This window comes from Elgaria multicarinata, chromosome 3 (genome assembly GCF_023053635.1).
Source record: "Elgaria multicarinata webbii isolate HBS135686 ecotype San Diego chromosome 3, rElgMul1.1.pri, whole genome shotgun sequence".
NCBI lineage: Eukaryota > Metazoa > Chordata > Lepidosauria > Squamata > Anguidae > Elgaria > Elgaria multicarinata.
Window position 1 is genome coordinate 28,834,631 of NC_086173.1, and position 19,812 is coordinate 28,854,442.

Here is a 19,812-nt window from a genome sequence, read left to right on the forward strand (position 1 = left end):
GCTTAGAGATAACATTAAATGGTACACAAATATCACGAATAAATTAATAAATCCCATTGAATTCACTTGGATTTACTTTAGTGTAAACATGCTTAGGTTTACATTGTTTATCTTCTAGAGCCCTTTTTATGTGAACCTCCCTGGAAATACCTCTTGGAAAGACAGCATAGACGTTCATTTAATAAATAAAAATAAACATACTTATGTAGTTCCTGTTTATGGCACATGTGTTTGTGGATTATGCCAGCCTCACTTGTGTCAGCCAGACTATGACCCTGTTCAGACACCATGTTAAACTATGGTTAGGCTGCTGATCCTGTTGCAGCACATGGTTAGTGAGCATGTGTAAACTGTGGCTATGTAGCCACCATGGTTAGGAATGGTTCTCACGCCACGCTAAGCCATGTTTTACTCAAAATGGTTAACCACCATGGCTTAGCATGTCATCTGAATAGGGTCTATGCTGGCAAGACTGCTTTACCAACAATTCACCTGTACCCCCTTTAAATGTGAAAAAGCATGTTTTATCAGTGCATACATGCTAATACATACTTATCAGGTAGGCATTAGTCTGGATTTATCAACTTGCACAAACAGGTTAATTTTATGCTTTCGGTGGCAAGCGTCGTTTTATAGGCAGCCCGATCCCGGGCGTGTTTACTCAGAAGTGAAACCTCATTATGCTCCACGGGCCTTACTCCTAGGTAACCCTGCATTTAGACTGCGGCCTAAACTAGAAGCAACCCTGGTCCAAAAACCTGATGGCAACTAAAGAGGGCAAACACATCCCTTCGGCGCATGCGCTCAAGGGAAGTTGGAAAGTCTAGAGAGAGCGAGAACATGCGGGAAAGACGCGAAGGCGCATGCGCCACTATGTGGGTCGAGCCGGCGGGCAGCTCTGCTGGTAGGAGATTGGAGAGAGAGAACATACGGGAAAGACACTACTGCGCCGGCGCGTTGGGAAGTGGGAGGGGGGGAGAAGCGCGTCCGCGGCAGAGAGACATCCGGTGGCCTTTGGTATGCGCGCCGTTGAGGACAGCGAAGCGGTAAGGTTGGCGGTGAGTGGCGCGCATGCGCCTTTTCGGCGTCTGACTGGAAGGACTATAGTGGAAGGAGGGAGGGGTGGGTATTTTGCTGCGTCACCAGCGGCTTGGAAGCCGCCGTTGCTGGAGAAGGAGCGAGAGAGAGCGCGCGCACGCACGCGCGTGGTGCTTTGTGGGTAACAGGCCTTTGAGCCCTGAGAAGGAGCCGCTGCTGCCGGGGTTGCTGCTGCCGCCGACGCCGTTGTCCCTGACGCCGACGCCGCCTCCTACTCTTCGTCGCCCTTGCCGGGAGACCTTCAGCCCCGCTTTCGTTTTCCTGGCCGAGCCCTTGGAGAGACAGGGAGCGAGAAGCGAGCACGCGTGGGAGCCGCCGCCGCCGCTAACGCCGTTCGCCATGTGAGTGAGTGAGGCTGGGCGGGCTGAGGTGTTGTTGGGCCGGGAGGAGTCGGAGTGGATTCGGATAATGGAAAGGGTGTGGGCGGCCGGGATTATATAAATGTAGGCCTTTAACATCACGGCCGCTGATGAGGGAGGAAACCGAAACGTTTAGCTCTAAATATATTCTGAAATTACTCCGTTGTCTCACACATTCCGCCTCCTTAGAGGAAGAAGGCATGGTGGGGAGTGGAAATATGATGTGGGAGCTAGAGAGAGAGAGGCCTAAAATGCAGGGCTTATCTTGAGACAGAGCTCAGCCTATATTTTTTAAGATCTTGGCTCGATCCCTTGGAATCTATGAAGGAAGAACTGGAACGTGCGCCCCTGAGCACGTGCAGAGGGGACTTCCTTTCACCACTAAGTTAATTACAGAGTCTTCCCACCTTCACGTACTAGATATTATAGAGGAATGTTTCCTAGATTAAGAAAGTGGTGTATCCGGACAGACTTGAATCAGAGCATCCCCCCCCCCCCCAACCGTCGGCAATTAAAAACTACCTAAATGGCACGTGATGAACCCAGGGTTGGATGCTTAAAAAGTGCCAGGAAGACAGTAATCTCGAGGTTAGGTAATTGGATATATCACGTTGGATCTGGAATCATAGATCTAAAGCATATGGTGGGTAATACCTGGAGCAAAATGCTTGTCTGTGTTCCTGGGGAGTGGGGGTTGAGGCTGAAAGTTGATCTTCAGTTTGGGAAGAGCTGCGAGGTTTTTCTTTAAGATGGAGGGCTGTTGTGATAAGGCCAGGAGAGAGAAAGACATAAAGGAAGGTAAAGCAACAAAATTTGTGAGGGGAAAGCAACAGTACAGCATGTGAGATTAGAAGCTGAATGAAATGGATGGATGTTCTTGTAAATACTATATGGGCATGGATCAGAAGGTTTTAATAGATTTTGTTTATTCTTTTCCTGACTGTACTAGATTAATAATTTTGGGTGGTTTGTTGAGTGAGTGATTGAAGAATAAAGATGAAATTAGGGCAAGCTGCAGCTTGTGGAAGGAAAAACAAAGGTAAAGGGGCTAAACAATGTGCCTGTACATGTTAGGAAAGATGTTGCACTTGAGGAATAGTGAAAGTGGTACATGTAAGGGCAAACCCACTTACATGTGGCAAGAGTGCCATGTGGGCCTTAAAAAGTAAAAGCGTTGGTTAAGGGCTGGAATATTTTTTGTTAGAAATGTGCTGGGTTTCTAGATGGTTTGCGTAGCTAAAATGAGAACACATCTAGACTTCTGGCCCTTTTTGAGGGCTTGAAAATCTAGGCTTCCATAACATCTTAAAGCTATGTAATAGTTTCTATTTTTCTAAGATGTGTTTGCATCAGAAACTCCTGCAATTGCCACTCAGGGTTACTACTGTCCATTTTCCTCCTTTCCTAAGAATGGAGGGTATTATTGACCTTAACTGCCAAGTGCAAGCATATGATAATGGGCTCCCATTGGACAACTAAACAGGTGCTCAGAGCAAAGTTCCAAAGGAAGGAAGGATTTTGAAGCTGACGGAGCCTTCATTCCACTAGCTGCCAAAACATAATGGTGTTAAATGCTCCTAACTGAGAATCCTTGTTGGTTTCTGTGGATGAGTGCTTCACCACTTGCTCTGTCATCCCCACCTGACTTGGGAAAGAGCTGTTGCTCCGTTTTAATTACGTTTTCCTCTGTGGTTTTACGAAAGTTCAGAAATGTCCTTTTCTGTTCTTCTGCCAGTATTGGATGGGTGCCTGCCAACCCACAGATACCTGTGCACAGCAGCAAACTGCAGCCACACAACTTTGTGCAAGGATCTATGCTACCCATCTATAGAAAAAACACACACATCAGCACTAGATCAGGGAGCCCAGAGAGTGAAGTTCAGAAAGATTGGGCCAAGCTCAAGAAGCATGAGAAACACTATTCTAGGCAAAATCAAGTATAAATGAAAGGTGGAAAATATTCTGGAACATCATACATAAAACCAATGAATGAAATATACAGTTTGCTGTGAAAACGCATGTGCGATGAACTTCACAGAACAGTCTTGAAGCAACCAAAATGTCTCTGGAGGAACCAAGGGCCTGAGATGTTTAAACTCTGCACATGTTTGGTGACCTTGACCTTGTTTTTAATTTTGTTTCTTTTGATAGCACAAGCCATCATTTCCCTCCAAATCAGAATTGGGAGCCCATTCAATGTGGTTTCTAGTTCAGGATTGCAGGCAAACAGTAGCTGATGAAAACCATAGCTTGCACTATTCAGATGTTGCAGGAAAGTACAGTTTGACCAAACTAAGAAGTGAGGAAGGGATTTGGAGCATACAAGAAGGGAGGCTGTGGCACAAATGTGCTAACCATTGTTTTCAGTTACATATTGGGACATCATTGTCAGATCACAGAAAGCCCATCAGCAAATAGTTAGTTAAACTTGTTCAGCCATAATCAAACAATATATACCATTACATAGAAAAGGTAGCTTTCAGGTTTCTCTTGCATTACTGAAACTATTAATTGATAATCTCTCTGTGATGGTGCCATAAGTAGAATTGCACCAGGACTGATCCCAAAACCCATACACAAGGATCAAATTATTCTTGCTGTTTCTGCTTTCTCTCAGTGTGTCTAAGCAGCTCCTCTAAAGATAAAGTCAACTGTCTCCCATTGTTGATCATCAAAATTGCCAGCACTCATGTGGGACTTGTATAATGATCCAGAGTCCTTAACTGAAAGCAGATGAAAACATTAGTTGCTGGCACATAGTCTGCCAAGAATACTTGTGCTCAATACCAATCTAAAAACGGGATGCCCCTGCAGGTTGCATGTACATGTGGCTTTAAGGATACTGATTATCTGTCTACAAAATAGTACACAAAACTAACTACATAAATACTTCAGAAATGCACTATTAGTAGGGAAAGTAGTGAACATTGGTTCATTTTGTTTTAGTGGCTCTTAAGCTCTAAAGGACAATATAAATTGACTTTAGTCAGCAAGGCGTTGGGGAGGTATGGAATTGCTTCTCTCCTCCAACAATGAGTGTGTGATGAGGGAATCTCTCTTCCCATTGCCCATCATGACTGACATTTTCCTGGTTGTCATTCTAATCCCTATTTACCAGTATCTTTGTGGAAGTTTCTGGATGAGCTGATGAAGTACTTCTCTGATTAGTAATTGATCTGGGGTTTGAGACCCCAAGCTCTGAAGGATGTTAAGAAAATTTTTGTTTGAGGAAGTTAGGAACATAAAGAGCTGCCTTATACAGTCAGACAAGGCTCTTTCCCTGCCCTACGTTACAGATGCTAGGGAATGAACCTAAGACATACTGCATATACAACATGTACCTTTTTGCTGAGGTAGGACGCTTCCTCTTGTGTGTTGAAATGTATGCACCTCATTTAGGGTGTCTGGCTGCATATGGGGATGAAGTGGGTGTATATGGATATGTGTCACTAGATTGAGGGCTGTGTCCAAACGGGCATAAAAAGGGGCAAGTGGTTAGTTGCTACCCTGCTTAGAATATAGCAAGAAGTGAACCAACAGTCCACTCTTTTGAGCATTTATATACCTGTCTTCTGTAATTGATTTTTTATTTAAAAACCGTCACTTTCCCTGAGCCCTTGTGGATAGAATATATCATAGTTCCATTCAAACTACTTAACATGAACCAAATTCATTATATAAAATAGTTTTAGGTAAGTACTAATGTATTATTACAAGAAATAAAGAAACCAAATTCAAATAATCCCTCAGTGTGATTAATTATACCAAATGCAGACCCTAAGAGATTCAAAAATTGCTTCTTAACTATGCTCAGTCTGAGACTGGTGGATCTCCAGAAAATTAGCTCAATACATGTGGAACAGCTATGAAAAATATTCTCCTTTGTTGTTGTTTTGGATAGAATTGTTAAGTGGGATCTTGAGGATCACACTGATAATAATGTGTTTTATAAGGTACATAGGGTACAAGCTAATGGTTGTCAAGTCTGAATCAAAGTGCAACATACATGTTTCTGCCAGCTGGTCTGCATATCAATTAATTGCTGCTGTTCATATCTATTCAATGTCTGCAGGGGAATAGAAACATAATTGCAGGTTTATCTCAATTATTGAGTTCTTAAAAGAATGTTCACATAAGACAATGACTATTTTGACGGGTGCTGGGGTTCTAACTGAGAAACATCAGTCATGCTAGGTATCTTCCAGAAACAGCTTTCCTGCTATTACTACTCTTCCCTGCAATGTGCAACTGTACAAATGTGTTGGGTGTGTTCTAGGGCATATTCATGGTTCATGCAAAATGAGGGTGAGGCCCAACAATCCACGTGATCTAAACTACACCTAGAAAAGATCTTTGAATCTTCTACAGTGCACATACAAGTCAATGTGGAAATGAGTCCCTGAAAGTTTAATACTATTCTCATAAGGAACAACTTAATGGTTACCAGTTTCAAGTGTCAACTAGAATGACTGATAGCCTCTTTAAAATAAAAAATCTATAATCAAAATAACGTCTATAATCAAGAGCATAGTGTATTATTTCCATGAACTTTGAGCTAATTCAGATAGCTTGTTAATGGTAACTTAATAGGAGTCAGACATATAAATTAATCCACAATAATTCTTAAATTCATTACCAAGAGAATTTATGGCATGCTTGGAATTCTAATATTTCTGATGCTTTCTAATGCTGAAATTTGTATTTTTCCCAGAAATAAATTATTTTCCGTACCACCAAAATTTTGGGCCCGCTTTTAAAGAGGGAGATATCTTTAGGTTTTCTTGACAAGTAGGATCAATATGTTTGTTCATCTGAATGACTGTGATTCATGAACTTGGTAGTGGTATTGCTTAACAAAACTTAAACTTGCTACATGTCTCAAGTTCTACATGGAGATCAGAGCAGATGGCCTTATAGGCCCCTTCCAACTACTATTCTATGATTCTATTGCTTGTCTTTGTGATCATGGTTACTGATTCAACTATTACAGATTACTCTATCCTGAACACTCCTGACAATAAATTTTGTAATAAAAATAGGCGAGTTTGCTCCTCAGTCAGTAGTCTGTGTTTCTGAATTTCTGCCAAAGTATTTTCCCCACTTTTAATTATGTTGATATGATCTTTAGAAACTGCTATAGATTTTTAACATATTCTGCACTGATCTTTCTCAATTCTGAACCCTGTTGATTGGAATAAGAACATTTGATGAAACACTAGAATAAAAACTCAAATCAGGGCTGTATAAACTGTCCATAGGTTTTCTACATTTATGGGCAAACTTTTAAACCTATTTGTCTACTAAAACTGAGTGTAACATGGCTTTGCTTTAAACTAAAGTTTTGTAAGATTTCAGTTTCGAACATAACAATTCTAGAAAGATAGATCCTCAAACTTCATCTCAATTGTGGGAAAATCAAAAAGTGTGCAAGGATATATTTGTTCAGACATAACAATAAACCAAAATTGCATGTTGTCTGATTGACCCTGCTTGGTTTCTCCTAGCAGCAGGAGTGGCTAATGGAACCAGGAGCTAGAAAGGAAGCCAAAGCTTCCTGTTTCTTCTGAACCCATACTCCTGATTTGTCATTTTCCTAGCAAACCAGGAACCAACTTCAAACCTTGGCTTTGGTCCCTAGTTTGTTAGGAAAGTGACAAATCAAGACTTTGGTTTCAGACATAATTGGAAGCTTTTGCCACCTCAATAATTTCTGGTTACAGTAATTTAGCCGCTTCTGCTGGCAGGAGGAGCCAGGCAGTGGCAAACTGGCAGTGTGCACAGACATGCTACACTTCAACAGTTCTTAGCCATTCTTACTTAACTTTACGTCTGAACACAGCCAGTGGCCAGGCTTGCATTATCAGCAGTATGGGTTGTTTCTACCGCCTCTGTGTGTGCCGCTCACGCAGTTGGCATTTACCTAATCACCCATGTAAGGTGAGAGTGGCTTCTAACCCACCCCACAATCTTACTACAAGCCATGCATTTTGGGGTGAGTACACCTAGTTTGGACAACACAGCAACCCATGGTATGAGTAATTAGGTAAATGCCAATCACTCAGGTAGCACATGGGGAGGGGGAAACAACCCATACTGCATTGCTTTTCCTGCTGATCTGTGCAAACCCAGCTAATCTGGCTGTTTAAATGACATCCTTGTCATTCAACAAGCTTCTGAGTCAAATTAGCATTTAAAAAATCCTATTGTGTGTCTTTAATAGCACCCAGATAACACGCATTAGTAAACCATCCAGGCTTCATATCCTCTGAATACTTTGTAATATACTGAAGAGTCAGTATGGTGTAATGATTAGAGTGTTGAACTGGGAGTCGGGAGACCTGGGTTCTAATCACCACTCGATCATGGGAGCTCACTAAGTGACTTTGGGCCAGTCATGGACTCTGCTTGACCTACCTCACAAGGTGGTTGTTGTTGTGAGAATAAAATGGAGAGGAGGATTATGTATGCTGCCTTGAGTTCCTTGGAGGAAAAAAGGTGGGATATAAATGTAAAAATAAATAAATAAATAAGGCATGCTGGATAGGGAATTCTTGGGAGATGTACACAAACCCTCCTAATATTAAAAGACTTTTTTTAAAAAATAAACGCAATTGGGACTCAAGATGCAGTACACAGCCGTGATGAAAAATCACTAAACGAGGAAGTAATTGGGCAACGATATGTGCTGTGTTCTGATAGCTTACTACTTTGATTTCAGTAGCTAACCTGTCATGCTGGCTTTGCCTTTGTTTTTGTCAAGACCATGGCAACAAAACTTGACCATGTTCTGTTCAACAGAGCTTGTTAGAATGTTACAAACTTGTGAAGTTCTACATTTATGCTTCCTGTTCTAGGATGTTCAAAATATTTAGTAATGTACAATTATAACTACACTGTCCTGGCTCAAGTCAAAATCCCACATGAGCACTTCTTGAACATGACAGTACCACACTCCAAATCTAAAAGCAATTACTCAGAGGTGTCTCTTATAAGAGCTGGCCCCTTCGCATGAGGACCGTTCATGTTGCTGCCACGATTTGCTTTATTGTGAATCACCACAGCAGCATGAACATGGAGGAAGTTGCCAGTTCTTCCAAGCAACACCTCTGCATGATTTGTGTCATTTTGCAATCCCAGCAACTTTCATAAGTGTATGACTCTAGCATATAATTGCATTTTTGTTCATTAACCTTGTCAAGCACACCAAATATTGTAACATATCTAACTGAAATAATCTACTGGCTTGGATTCAACTGTGTTGTTCTCCTGCAGCCCTCTCACACACCATCGAAGTCTGCTTTTGAGGTTGGGGTCCCCCAATCCTTCAGAGCAGATTACAGAGGTATTGGGGGGGGTGTTTTGCAGTGGAGAGGATGAAGTCTGTTGTGGGGTGGACCTCAGTGTGATATTCGATCCAAGCCACAAAATGTGCAGTCGTAAGTTAGAAGTCAGCACCTGTAAAAACGTTCAGTGCTGTTTCTCACTTGATAAAATATAATCCGCTATACTAGTGGCCCCATTCAGACGACACTCAGGGCTTTGTAGTTAGCTTAGCCATGTTCAGCTGTGGTTAACGCTAACCACATGCGGAACACTTAACAGACAACACTGTTAACCTTTTTGTGGTTAAGTTTTCCTTAACCACACACTAACCACAAATTGGTCAATGAAGCACCTGAGTGTTGAAGTCCAAGTAATCTACCCCATATACCAGCAGTCCAGAGCAGCCATAGAATCCGCCAGCTAGAGTGACGCTGCCTAGTTAGGCTGCTCTGTATTGGAAGCTCTATGTCTTTGGCCCGTTAACCAGACATGTGTCAGACGACACTTTTAGCCATGGTTAGTGCCGCTAAACATGTTGCACAACATGGTTAGTGAGACTGACCACATTGTGGTTAGCGGCGGCGCATGATTAGGGAAAATGCACGTCAGACAACACTAAATCATGCTGCCCTAACCACACTAACCACAAAAGGGTCAATGGCATGGTTAACAGTGTCATCTGAATGGGGCCTGTGTGTTTTAAATGCTGTCTATTTGGAACTTCCTTTAAATATGCTTAGACCATAAGGATATTAAAAGCAAAACAAAAGTGAATTGGAACACAAACCAAATATTAAAGAGAGGCTTGGAATACCATTTGTATGAACAAACTACATACCTGTGGAAAAGTACATACTCTCTTAACATTGGAGATGATATAGGAGCTGTTAACTAGATCAGAGCTAGGTAACCTAGGCCCCTTGAAATGCTTTGGACTGCAGCTCCCATAATCCCTGACAGTTGGCCATGCTGGCTGAAACTGATATGAGTTGGAGTTGAAAACATCTGGAGGACACAAAGTTGCCTGCTCCTGAAGTAGACACTTGAAACTGGTAACTTTCCTAAACATATACTGTCATCACAAGTGCTGCATTATAAGTGCTCCCTTATGTTTAAAATTGCTGTTCAGTTTGGGCTTTTAGTGTTCAACTTGGCTGAGGGGCTGTAAACACCAAGGAGGTTGAACCAGCTAAGATTATTCATGTTGTAAATTTTTAAACTTATTCATGAAACTCAGTTTGAACCAAAATTTTCCTGTATGTGTTCTTTTCATTGAACCCAATTACCATTATTGCTACAACATTAACATCTCTGCCTTAGAACCCAGTCCCATCCTTTGCTATTTAGCGTAGGGCCTCCTGATTGGATTCCCAGAGTTCATTGCTGCACTCTGCTGCTGGGAGCAGGCCTCGCCACTGAGGCTGGAGAGGAGCACACATGAGGATAATGCAAGAGTGTTCTAATTCCCTTTAGTGTAGTACCATAAGATGGCTTTGCCTACCAAGCTCTGGTTTTTTTAAAAAATACACCCATAAAATAGTATGGCAAGATTGTATGTGTGGTTAGAGAAGATTAGTGCTCCAAAATAAGGAATTGTTCTCCTTTGCTATTAACTTCTCTGATGCAAATACTGAATACAACCCTTAGCCCATCCCAAAACTCAAGTTTGTGGCTTTCCAATCTTCAAATAGAAGATTGCAGTGGACTCATTCAGGTATTTCTCAGGTTACAAAACCAAAGGATTATAATTTCTTTGTAACAGAGATGCATTTGAAGTGTGTAAAGTTTGTTTTTCTATGACATTCTTTGCTGCTCCAATGATTATCCATCTGAAATTTTCTTTCAGTTGTCTACCTTACCATATCTTCATTAAAATGCAGTAGTCTTAGACCAGGGTTGTGGAACCTCTGGCTTGCCAGGGGAGGGGGGATTCTGCATCTGACCCACAGAATCCACTGGGTTCCTCCAGTGGATGGGTCTCTGGAGGAATCCTTGCTGTTATCTCTGATCTGAAAGAGTGGTTTCACGCGGCTTCCCTTGGGGACACCTCATGAATCTACGGACTCATCCAGGGCCTGGGGCAGGACAAGCAGCTGCTCCTCACAGTGCCAACTACATGCTTAATCTCAGCACTGAGAAAGGCAAAATGGGCAAGAGTGGGGCAATGCCAGCAGTGGTCGTGGCTGCCCCTAGTGATGGCTTGCAGAGGGCCTGGTGGGGAGACAGTTAGGTCTCCTGCCCAATTCTGGTTATACACCCCTGTTTTAGATGTACTTTCCTACATCTGTAACATTTCATTAAGACTGTGGCCAACTTGGACACCAGGCTCATGATGCTATTACCACCTTGTGTGTGATTATGCATTTAGACTTCAACCACAAAATTGATTTCAAGATAAGTGCACACATAGCTCAGCTAATAGCTATCATCTAATAGTTATCATTTTTGATAATGTGCTGAAGTTAAGGCTGTGAAGAAAATAACTTGTTCCCATCAAGCTTCTGTTTCTGCCAAACATCTTGCTTAGTTGTTAATAGTAAGACATGCACTCACTGGAAAACTTTTCAAATTTGAGGGTGGGTTGTGGAGCTGGACCTCTGGACATGAGAGTTTTAGGTGTCTGGCAGGATTTCCAATGCTGTTGCTATCATGCTTTGCTGTAGATAAAGAAAAATGCACCCCCACCCCCAAAAGGCTGGTAGAAAAAGTGTCCTAGTGAAATAAGGGCACCATTAGCAATCTATTTGAGTCCTATCTTGCTTTATGTCAAAATATTAGATTATTTACATTTTTTATATAATTCTCAACTAATCTCTCTAGGCAGCCTGCTTCTGCGAAGTGGTATGATCGAAGGGACTACGTCTTTATTGAATTTTGTGTTGAAGACAGTAAAGATGTCAATGTAAATTTTGAGAAATCCAAACTTACGTTCAGGTAAGGAAAACATCAAGCTGACTGTGGTCGGTGATCCCATTTATTTGAATAAATAAAAAATGTTTCTTGTTCTAGTGAGACAGTATTAAGAATTTTTCCCCCCTTTCTTGCAGTTGTCTTGGAGGAAATGATAACTTCAAGCATTTAAATGAACTTGATCTTTATAATTCTATTGATCCAAATGTAAGTGGTCTGTCTTTCTCTACCTCATGCTTATTATTGGCATGTCGAAAAAGCACCAGTCTGCATATTGTTAGTAAGCCAATAAGCATAACCTGTTAGAAGATGGTGATTCTTGTTGCCAGTTACAGTTTGGTCAGAATGCAGAACTAGATTTCACTGACTGCTTTGAAAGCATGTGGTCTTATGGAAAAGCTAAATATGATATAATAATAATATATTTCTTACCTGCCTCTCCAATTGGATCGAGGCGAGGAACAACAGCGAGCATAAAATACTAATTAAAAACATAGTATACGCTGTTAAAAAACATCCTAAAAGCATACTAAAAGTAAGGGTAGAAATGCTTAATTGTGTGTGCACCCAGTAGTCAAATTTTAAAGTTAGTGTGTGATTTGGTTGTGTATATATGCTTATTTATAAAGTTCCGAAAATGTTGGTAGTTACCATCAGTGAGTAGAGTAAACAGATCTGTTTTTCTGTTCCTTGCTGACCAATTTCTGTTGTGGGCGTCTCATTATGAAGCACCTTGCACCTGCTTACCCATCTCTTCCTTGCAAATACTTGCAAATTTTATTATCAGTTAGCCTTTGATATTAAGTTTTCATCATTAGGAAAGAGATTCTTGAGAGATTCTTGGTGGCTAACCCTAGTTAGATTGACTACTAGCATATCCAGCGAGGACTTAATACAATTAGAGGTACTTAGTAGCATGGTTCATTACATGAATGTATGCTCCTGCATGCAAATGAAGTGTAGTTTACATAAAGAGGTGAGGAGATAAACCTGTTTCTCACTTGTATCAAACTACAAGGTTGGGATCTATATGACTGGATGTTCCTTCATACAAAAATAAAAATCCATGTACCTAGAAAATTATGTCAGCAAGAAAGGTGTATTGACTTCTTTTTTTGTATCAAGAAGCATTTCCATCTATAGCCTGAGTGATACAGCTCAAGAGCAGGTTTCCTTCATTTGTTGTTTGTTAGAGCTAGACATATGTCTACGTTAAAGGAACCTTTCTTACTTTTCAGGAATCCAAGCATAAAAGAACAGACAGATCTGTCTTATGTTGTTTACGAAAAGGGGAATCTGGCCAGTCATGGCCACGGTTAACAAAAGAGAGGGCAAAGGTAAACCCTGTTTTGTTGTGCTATTTTATTTTGATTTTTCTCAGACTTGTTGAATGAGTTCCTGTTCTAAACATACTCTGCTTTCTGGGGAAGACACCCCAATCCCATCCATCTGTTCTGCACAATGACCATGCAAAAATCCTCACAAGCAATCACAGGCCCACCGCTGCCTGCTTTGTCTACCTATCTAACACATTGCATTAGAAGAGGCATATAACAGGAAAACTGAGCCTCTCTTCCCCACCCCCTTCCTTAAAACTATGCATGCAAACATTAAAGCATAGTAGCTGCCCTCCTGGCTGCCTTTTCCCAAACTAGATTGGAAAGGTGAACAATAAGTTCTTTTGGTAGAAGAGAACCAGTTGAACAGTTCTAGTTGAAGGCTCCTAACCTACCTGTGTTTGTAAACTACCTCTCACCTCCATCTCCTGCCTAACGTGGATGTTACTTTGTTTTTATATCCACAGCTCAATTGGCTCAGTGTGGACTTCAACAACTGGAAAGACTGGGAAGATGATTCGGATGAAGATATGTCCAATTTCGATCGCTTCTCTGAAGTAAGTGGAATATTCAACAGTTGGTAATAATTTGGGATAACTTAATTACAAGGCATTGAGCTTCTTTGAAGTCTGACATTAAGCATGAACAAAAAATATGATCACTCCATTGTAATTTAGATGATGAACAACATGGGTGGAGATGAAGATGTAGATTTGCCAGAAGTAGATGGAGCAGACGATGTGAGTAGCTTCCTGTAATATGTACTGAAACTGTCAACACTTAATGTATATTGAAATTTGCATCATCACTTTATTTCAACCTTTGTTGGAAACTTGAGTTTCTAAACTCAACTTTTATAAATGTCCACCTATGGGGAGAGATTGTGCACATTGCTGTATTAAAACTTGACCCTGTGAATACAGATTCATATAACCTTTGAACCCATATTCTCAGATTCTCTCTAGTGTGTTAACATATGGAGTAGGTTTAACTCCATATCAGATTAAATATTAATCTTGCTTTGAGCATACAAATTTCCAGACATGTAAATACTTGCCAAGGGAGGCCCACAAAATAATTGTTTAGGTCTGATACTATGTTGCTTCAAAGCAAAATGAATGTGCTTTAGGTCCTGGCCTTATTGGCTGATCTTTCTTTTTTATATATTTATATAGGATTCACCAGACAGTGATGATGAAAGTAAGTTGATTACTGTTCTACGTAAATTTGCAATATTATATATGCAATAATGTTAGGCAAAACACCTGATGCTTGTTGTCCTTTCCGTACGTCATTTGCATGACAAATGCTAATTTATTACTAATCTGAAATGGTGGAAAATGGGAGAATTTTATCCATCAAGATGATTATCATGGGGAAAGCTTCCTTTGCATCACAAGGAGAGAAAAAGGCCCTGAATGACAGAAGGCATGGTTCACCTTGTGTTGACTGCACTCTGTGTATGGAATGGAGTCCAGTTTGCACATAACAAAAAGCCACCATGGGTGAATTTCCTCTTGGGGCGTTTCATTGCAGTGGCCATTTTGAATATTGGGAGGCAGCAGGAGCACACAGTACCATCTCATTACATGTGAACATGGTGAGGGTGGGTTGTTGGGGTAGTTGACAAGCCCCCTGCAGCCCCTCATGGATTCTGGGTGGCTTTCAACCACCCCAACAACCCACCGTCACCGGGTTTGAACATAACAAGAAGCTAAGGTGTGCCCTGAATATTCAAAATGGCTGCCGCAACAAAAAGTCCTGTGGAAGAATTCATCCTCAGTGGCTTCTTGTTACACCTGAACCAGGTCTCTGTATTAGAAATTGAGTGGCTGATTTCACACATAATAAAGTCTCTGGGTGACTGGTCAACATGGATGAAGTTGCAACTAACTCTTTTGTTTACTTTTAATTAATCACCTATGAATGTAGTTCTCTGGATAACCTAAAACAATTTAATCAGAAATTAAAACCCAAAACAATAACATATCAGATAAAATACATCAGCATAAAATGCACATTCATATGGTATTCAGTTAGCTTCTCCCAACCATGAAACATCTTCTGTCAATGAAATGGGGAGAGGGGAGGAAGGGGAACTGAAGTTGTATAAGCAGAAATCCACTTGTGCAGCATTGATTCCACCACCACCACCACCCTGGTAAGGGCTACAATAATCCCACACAGGTAAAGAGAATAATCAAATGTTGGAGAAGAGACTAAAAATAATCAAGATCATCCTTAAAGAAAAATTATATGCATAATATCAAAATGTTAAAAGGCTGTGTAAACAAGAAGGGGGTTGCTTGACTCCAAAAAAATATTGATGCCCTAGGCGCTGGTACATGCTCTCTAGGGAAGAGTGTTTCAAGGAGAGACTCAGAAGGGCCTCCACAGATGATCTCAGGCCATGGGTAGCTACATAAGAGAAGAGGGGTTCCTTTAGGTACTGAAATCCCAAGCTGTGAGGTCAACACAAACACTTTGAACTGGGCTAAGTTACTAAACACAAGGAAGAGTTGTAAATAATTTCCACTTTCTGCTCCGTGTTCTCCTCCTTGGTAGAGAACATCAAATCTAGCATGTGTCCTAAATATATTGGACTGATGATGTGTTGGACAACCCTATGGTTGTTATGGTAGCCATAAAGTCTTGAGCTGCCAGGAATCCAGTAGTCTCACCATGAATGATGTGGGTCCGCAGGACAACTGTCCTGGAAGTCTTCAACACCAAATCTGTAGCTCAACTTAATTTCCAGCATCAAAAACTGGTAAAACAAAAGATGAAAGTTGATTTTGCTGTCTCATTTGCTGCAAACTTGCTTGCATGAGTGAAGGGGATCCTGCTTTGTTCTTTCCCTGGGCTTGCAGCCATACTGGGTTCCTCATTTAGACTACTCTCAAGCTACTGCCAATTACTACCACTGAGAATACCTGCAGGGTTTGTCTTAGGGAGACATGAGAGAACAAAATCTTCAGTTAGTCAGAATAGTAGTCCTCATGAAGCATTCTACAATGACACACAAACACTAGCTTTGCTTGCTAGGCAACCACTCTGTGTTCAGTACCAACCTTTCTCCTGCTCCAGGTCCTCTGACATGAGGAGAAGGCTTGTGGGAGAGGCAGGGATTTCTCTAGCTGCACTGGGATATAAAAAATGTAAAACAGTAAAAGAGGTTCCTGTAGGCTTATTTAAACCTCTGTGCACTTGGGGGAGATGTGGGCTTCTGATCATACTCCTTACCAGAGGTAGTAAAGCTGAGTGACTAAATTTGTGGAAGCTGTTCATAAACTTTTTTTTTTTCTTGCAACAACTGTAGTGGTGGAGCATATTGCTATCGCATCTTTGGAGATGGGACTTTACTTTTCTTTACAATAACCTTTAGTGCATTAGTTACAATGTTCTTGCCAGCACTATAATATTCAATATGCTTGTCTTGTGTTTTTTTCCCCAGAAATGCCTGACCTGGAATAAGAGAAACTGACACATTTGGGGGTTGGGGGAAAGAACTTCATCACAACATTTCGTAATTGAGATAAGAATTCCTGAGTTGATAGCTCTAAAGGCAGAAATGCATACTTTAACTCATCTTCAACCTGTTTTAAGCAGCTTCATTGATTGGTGCATACCATTGTTCAGGGCAGTCTTAAGCTATGTGAGGCAATAATGTTATGCATGAAAGTTTTTCCAAACTTCCAGAAAAACAACAACCCACACACAAACATTTGAGGTATAGGCAATCGATACAAAACAGTTGCAATAAAAGGGTTTACAACGCCTCTTTGCCTCATCATAAGATATTACAGTGGGAAAACTCTCAATTTACATGAAGTGGTAAACTTGTACTTTCCCCCTCACATTGTGGACTGCAGACAACTTAAAAGTTTCAGTTTTTATGCCTGGAACAGAACTGGCTGAAGCAATGTTTTAATTGGCTTTCAAAATTTAAACTGGTAACATGCTGTACCTCTAGGGGTGTCTTCAGGGTATGTTCCACTAATGTTTAATGCTCTTCACTTTGTTGTATTTAATCACTAGTTAGTGTTCAAAATATCCTAGCAAAAACTAGCAACCCCTCTAAAACTTAAAATGGGTGAAGCCTGTACATTTGGTTGTTTGACCCTCAAAACTCTTACTTCTGTTAATATGGAGAGGTAAGAGGCCCTGTACGTTGTTGCTTGTCAATCTGTACATTTAGACCAAATTGTATTTGCACTGTTGGTATGAAAGCGAGTGACAAAATGTTAATACACTATTGGATCTTTTTTGGGTTTTTTTGACCAGCTTATGATAAGCCTGAAAACCTCAATTTGTGTTCAAAGCAGTGGGGATTTTTTAATGTCTACATTATTTCTAATAAACTGTTGAAGACTCCATGGCTGTCAACTGTCTGGCTGGCTGTAACTTCATGTATTCTTACTATTTGTTGGAATGGAATACTTTATTTCTAGTTGGAATAATAGTATGGGATTATTTCATCTGTTTGAAGGAAGAAAGTTGTAATATTCCCAAACAAGCCTTTAAAAAGAAAATAGGATCTGTAAGTTGTGGGTACACTGACAACAGTTTAAAGAAAGTGTTGTGATTTGACTAAAATAAAAAAAAATGTCCTCCTTTAAAACATTGAGCTTCTGCATTTGACACTTGATTTCTGAAATGCTGTTTACAAAGTTGTTAAGCTGAGTATGCGTGATTGGGATGGGACACTCGAGAGCTCAGTCTTTTGGTATAGACTTTACTAAAGAGATGAGCATTTCTAAAGACACGCTTGAGATACCTCCACATCTCTTTACATGCATTTCCAGTGGTGGAGCAAAATTGTTCCACCGCCTGAGGCCAAGGGGATGCACACTACTGTTCCCCCCACTGTTGCTGCTGCCCGCCTGCCATTATTTCCCCCCAGGGCAGATTAAATGTGCAGCCTCTCTGGAGAACCACCCTTGCCCAAATGCCGCACTTCAAGAAGTCCTTCGTCAAAGCAAGGTATTGTGAGGTAGCCCTGGAGACAGCCTCTGCCAGAGCAAGAGATCAATCAGACAGACTGCTTGCCCAATCTCTCACTATGGGAGATGGCTCAGAGCATGAGATAGGATGGCCGTTCCAGGTTGTCCACCCACCGGCTCTTTTGCTCTGAGCCTAGTCTTTATAGTCTATCTTGGTATACCTTACTGAGCTATCCTAAACTCAATACTCCTCCTGCATTCAGGAGTTATAAATAGTATTTGGGACAAAACAGTGCCCTGCAGCACCCCTCAACCTAAATGCCACAGGGCCAATGGGCACTCCCCCAAAACTATGAAATCAACTCTGCAGATGCCATGGTCAACAATATCAGATGGTGCTGAAAAATCTGGTAAGAACAAAAGAGTAGCACACACACACAAACATACATCCCTCTTCCTGTAAAGGTCACTATCAAGGTGACAAAAGTCAGCTCATTCCCAAAACTGGGCCAGAATCCAGGCTGCTTGAAAAACAACATTTAACATGCTTTCCCACAGTTAATGTAGCAATGTAGTCCTCTTGATTTATTAAGACTATAAAAGTAGTGGTTGTTCACAGCACAGAGAGCATGAGCACCAGCAATTGATGGCACACCACTACCTTTGGACCTGGTTATATCAGGTTTGGGCTCCTGCTGCTTCTGTGCTGCAAAGATGCCTGTTTGGCTTAAAACCACACACGAGGTGTCAGTGGGGCTGCAGCTGTATATGCATGTTAATGTGCATTGCAGTTGATGACACCCAAACATCTCATCTGTGGCATGCATACCAAGGAGGTTGACTACTGCTTGTACAGTAATTTGTGTCTGAAGATTAATGCAAATATTTGATACTAAGTGGTGCATTTTGTCTTGGATGTTCAGCCTAGTACATTGCCTAGTGCTTCCTGGTAACTGACAAGTATGCTATTTGTATGAACGCAGAAACTGCCTTTTCTGGGTAATTACCATAAATAGACTTAGGGCCAGTTCCCACATAACAAGAAGCCACTGCGAGTAAATTTCCCCCTTGGCTTGTCTCAGCCACCATTCTGAAAATTCAAGTCATGGCAGGGGCGCACTGTAGCTTGTCATTATGTGCAGACCCTGCAAGCATGGGTAGTTGAGGTGGTTAACAAACTGCCCACAACCCTAAAACTTGTTAAACACCTCAACAACCCACCCTCAATGGCTTCAGATGTAATGACAAACTTCAGTGTGCCCGTGCCAAATTCTTAAAATGCAAAGTAGCAATTCTCCCAGGGAAATTCATCCATAGCGGCTTGATGCGAACCAGGTCATGGGTTCCACCAGGGGCCGTAGGAACAGCAGATTCCCCCTTTGCTGAAGGCAAGAGAAGTTCCACTGTGGAGGACTTTTAATTGGTAGCTGAAAGCTTTGCCATTGTGACTGCCCTATTATCACTGCTCTGACAGTGATAGCAAAAGCAGAACATGTTAGCGGTGAATTGGGGGAGGCATTGGATCCCCCACATCCAAAGCCCCTCATTTCTTGGACAAAGCCTGGAATGGAAAGAAAAACTCCGCTGGCGTAGTTCTATTCCTTCCCATTGCAACCAATGGGAGGGGGAAAGTTAAAGACAAACTGCAGGGAAATTGCCCCCGTTTCTGTCCTGGCTACCTCTGTCCACTTCAGTATGTCAAATTGCTATGCTGGGTGGCAAGTTCCATTATTTAACTCTGCACATGCCTGCGCTGTATTTTCAGATTAACTGCAAGCATGAAATCAGATATGGCCAAAATCTCTGCTTCATGTTAGGCCTACAAACGTGCTGGGGGCTGGC

General features: G+C 41.4%; 1 protein-coding gene across 1 annotated transcript; it reads left to right on the forward strand.

Annotated features, from left to right (window-relative positions):
- The first annotated feature begins 1,122 nt into the window (after positions 1 to 1,122).
- PTGES3 (prostaglandin E synthase 3) lies at positions 1,123 to 17,654 on the forward strand. The gene is made up of 8 exons (XM_063119722.1): positions 1,123 to 1,439; positions 11,601 to 11,714; positions 11,828 to 11,897; positions 12,929 to 13,027; positions 13,495 to 13,584; positions 13,705 to 13,767; positions 14,203 to 14,227; positions 16,482 to 17,654. Coding segments are annotated over exons 1-8 (483 nt in total). The 5' UTR covers positions 1,123 to 1,437; the 3' UTR covers positions 16,502 to 17,654.
- Positions 17,655 to 19,812: the final 2,158 nt, after the last annotated feature.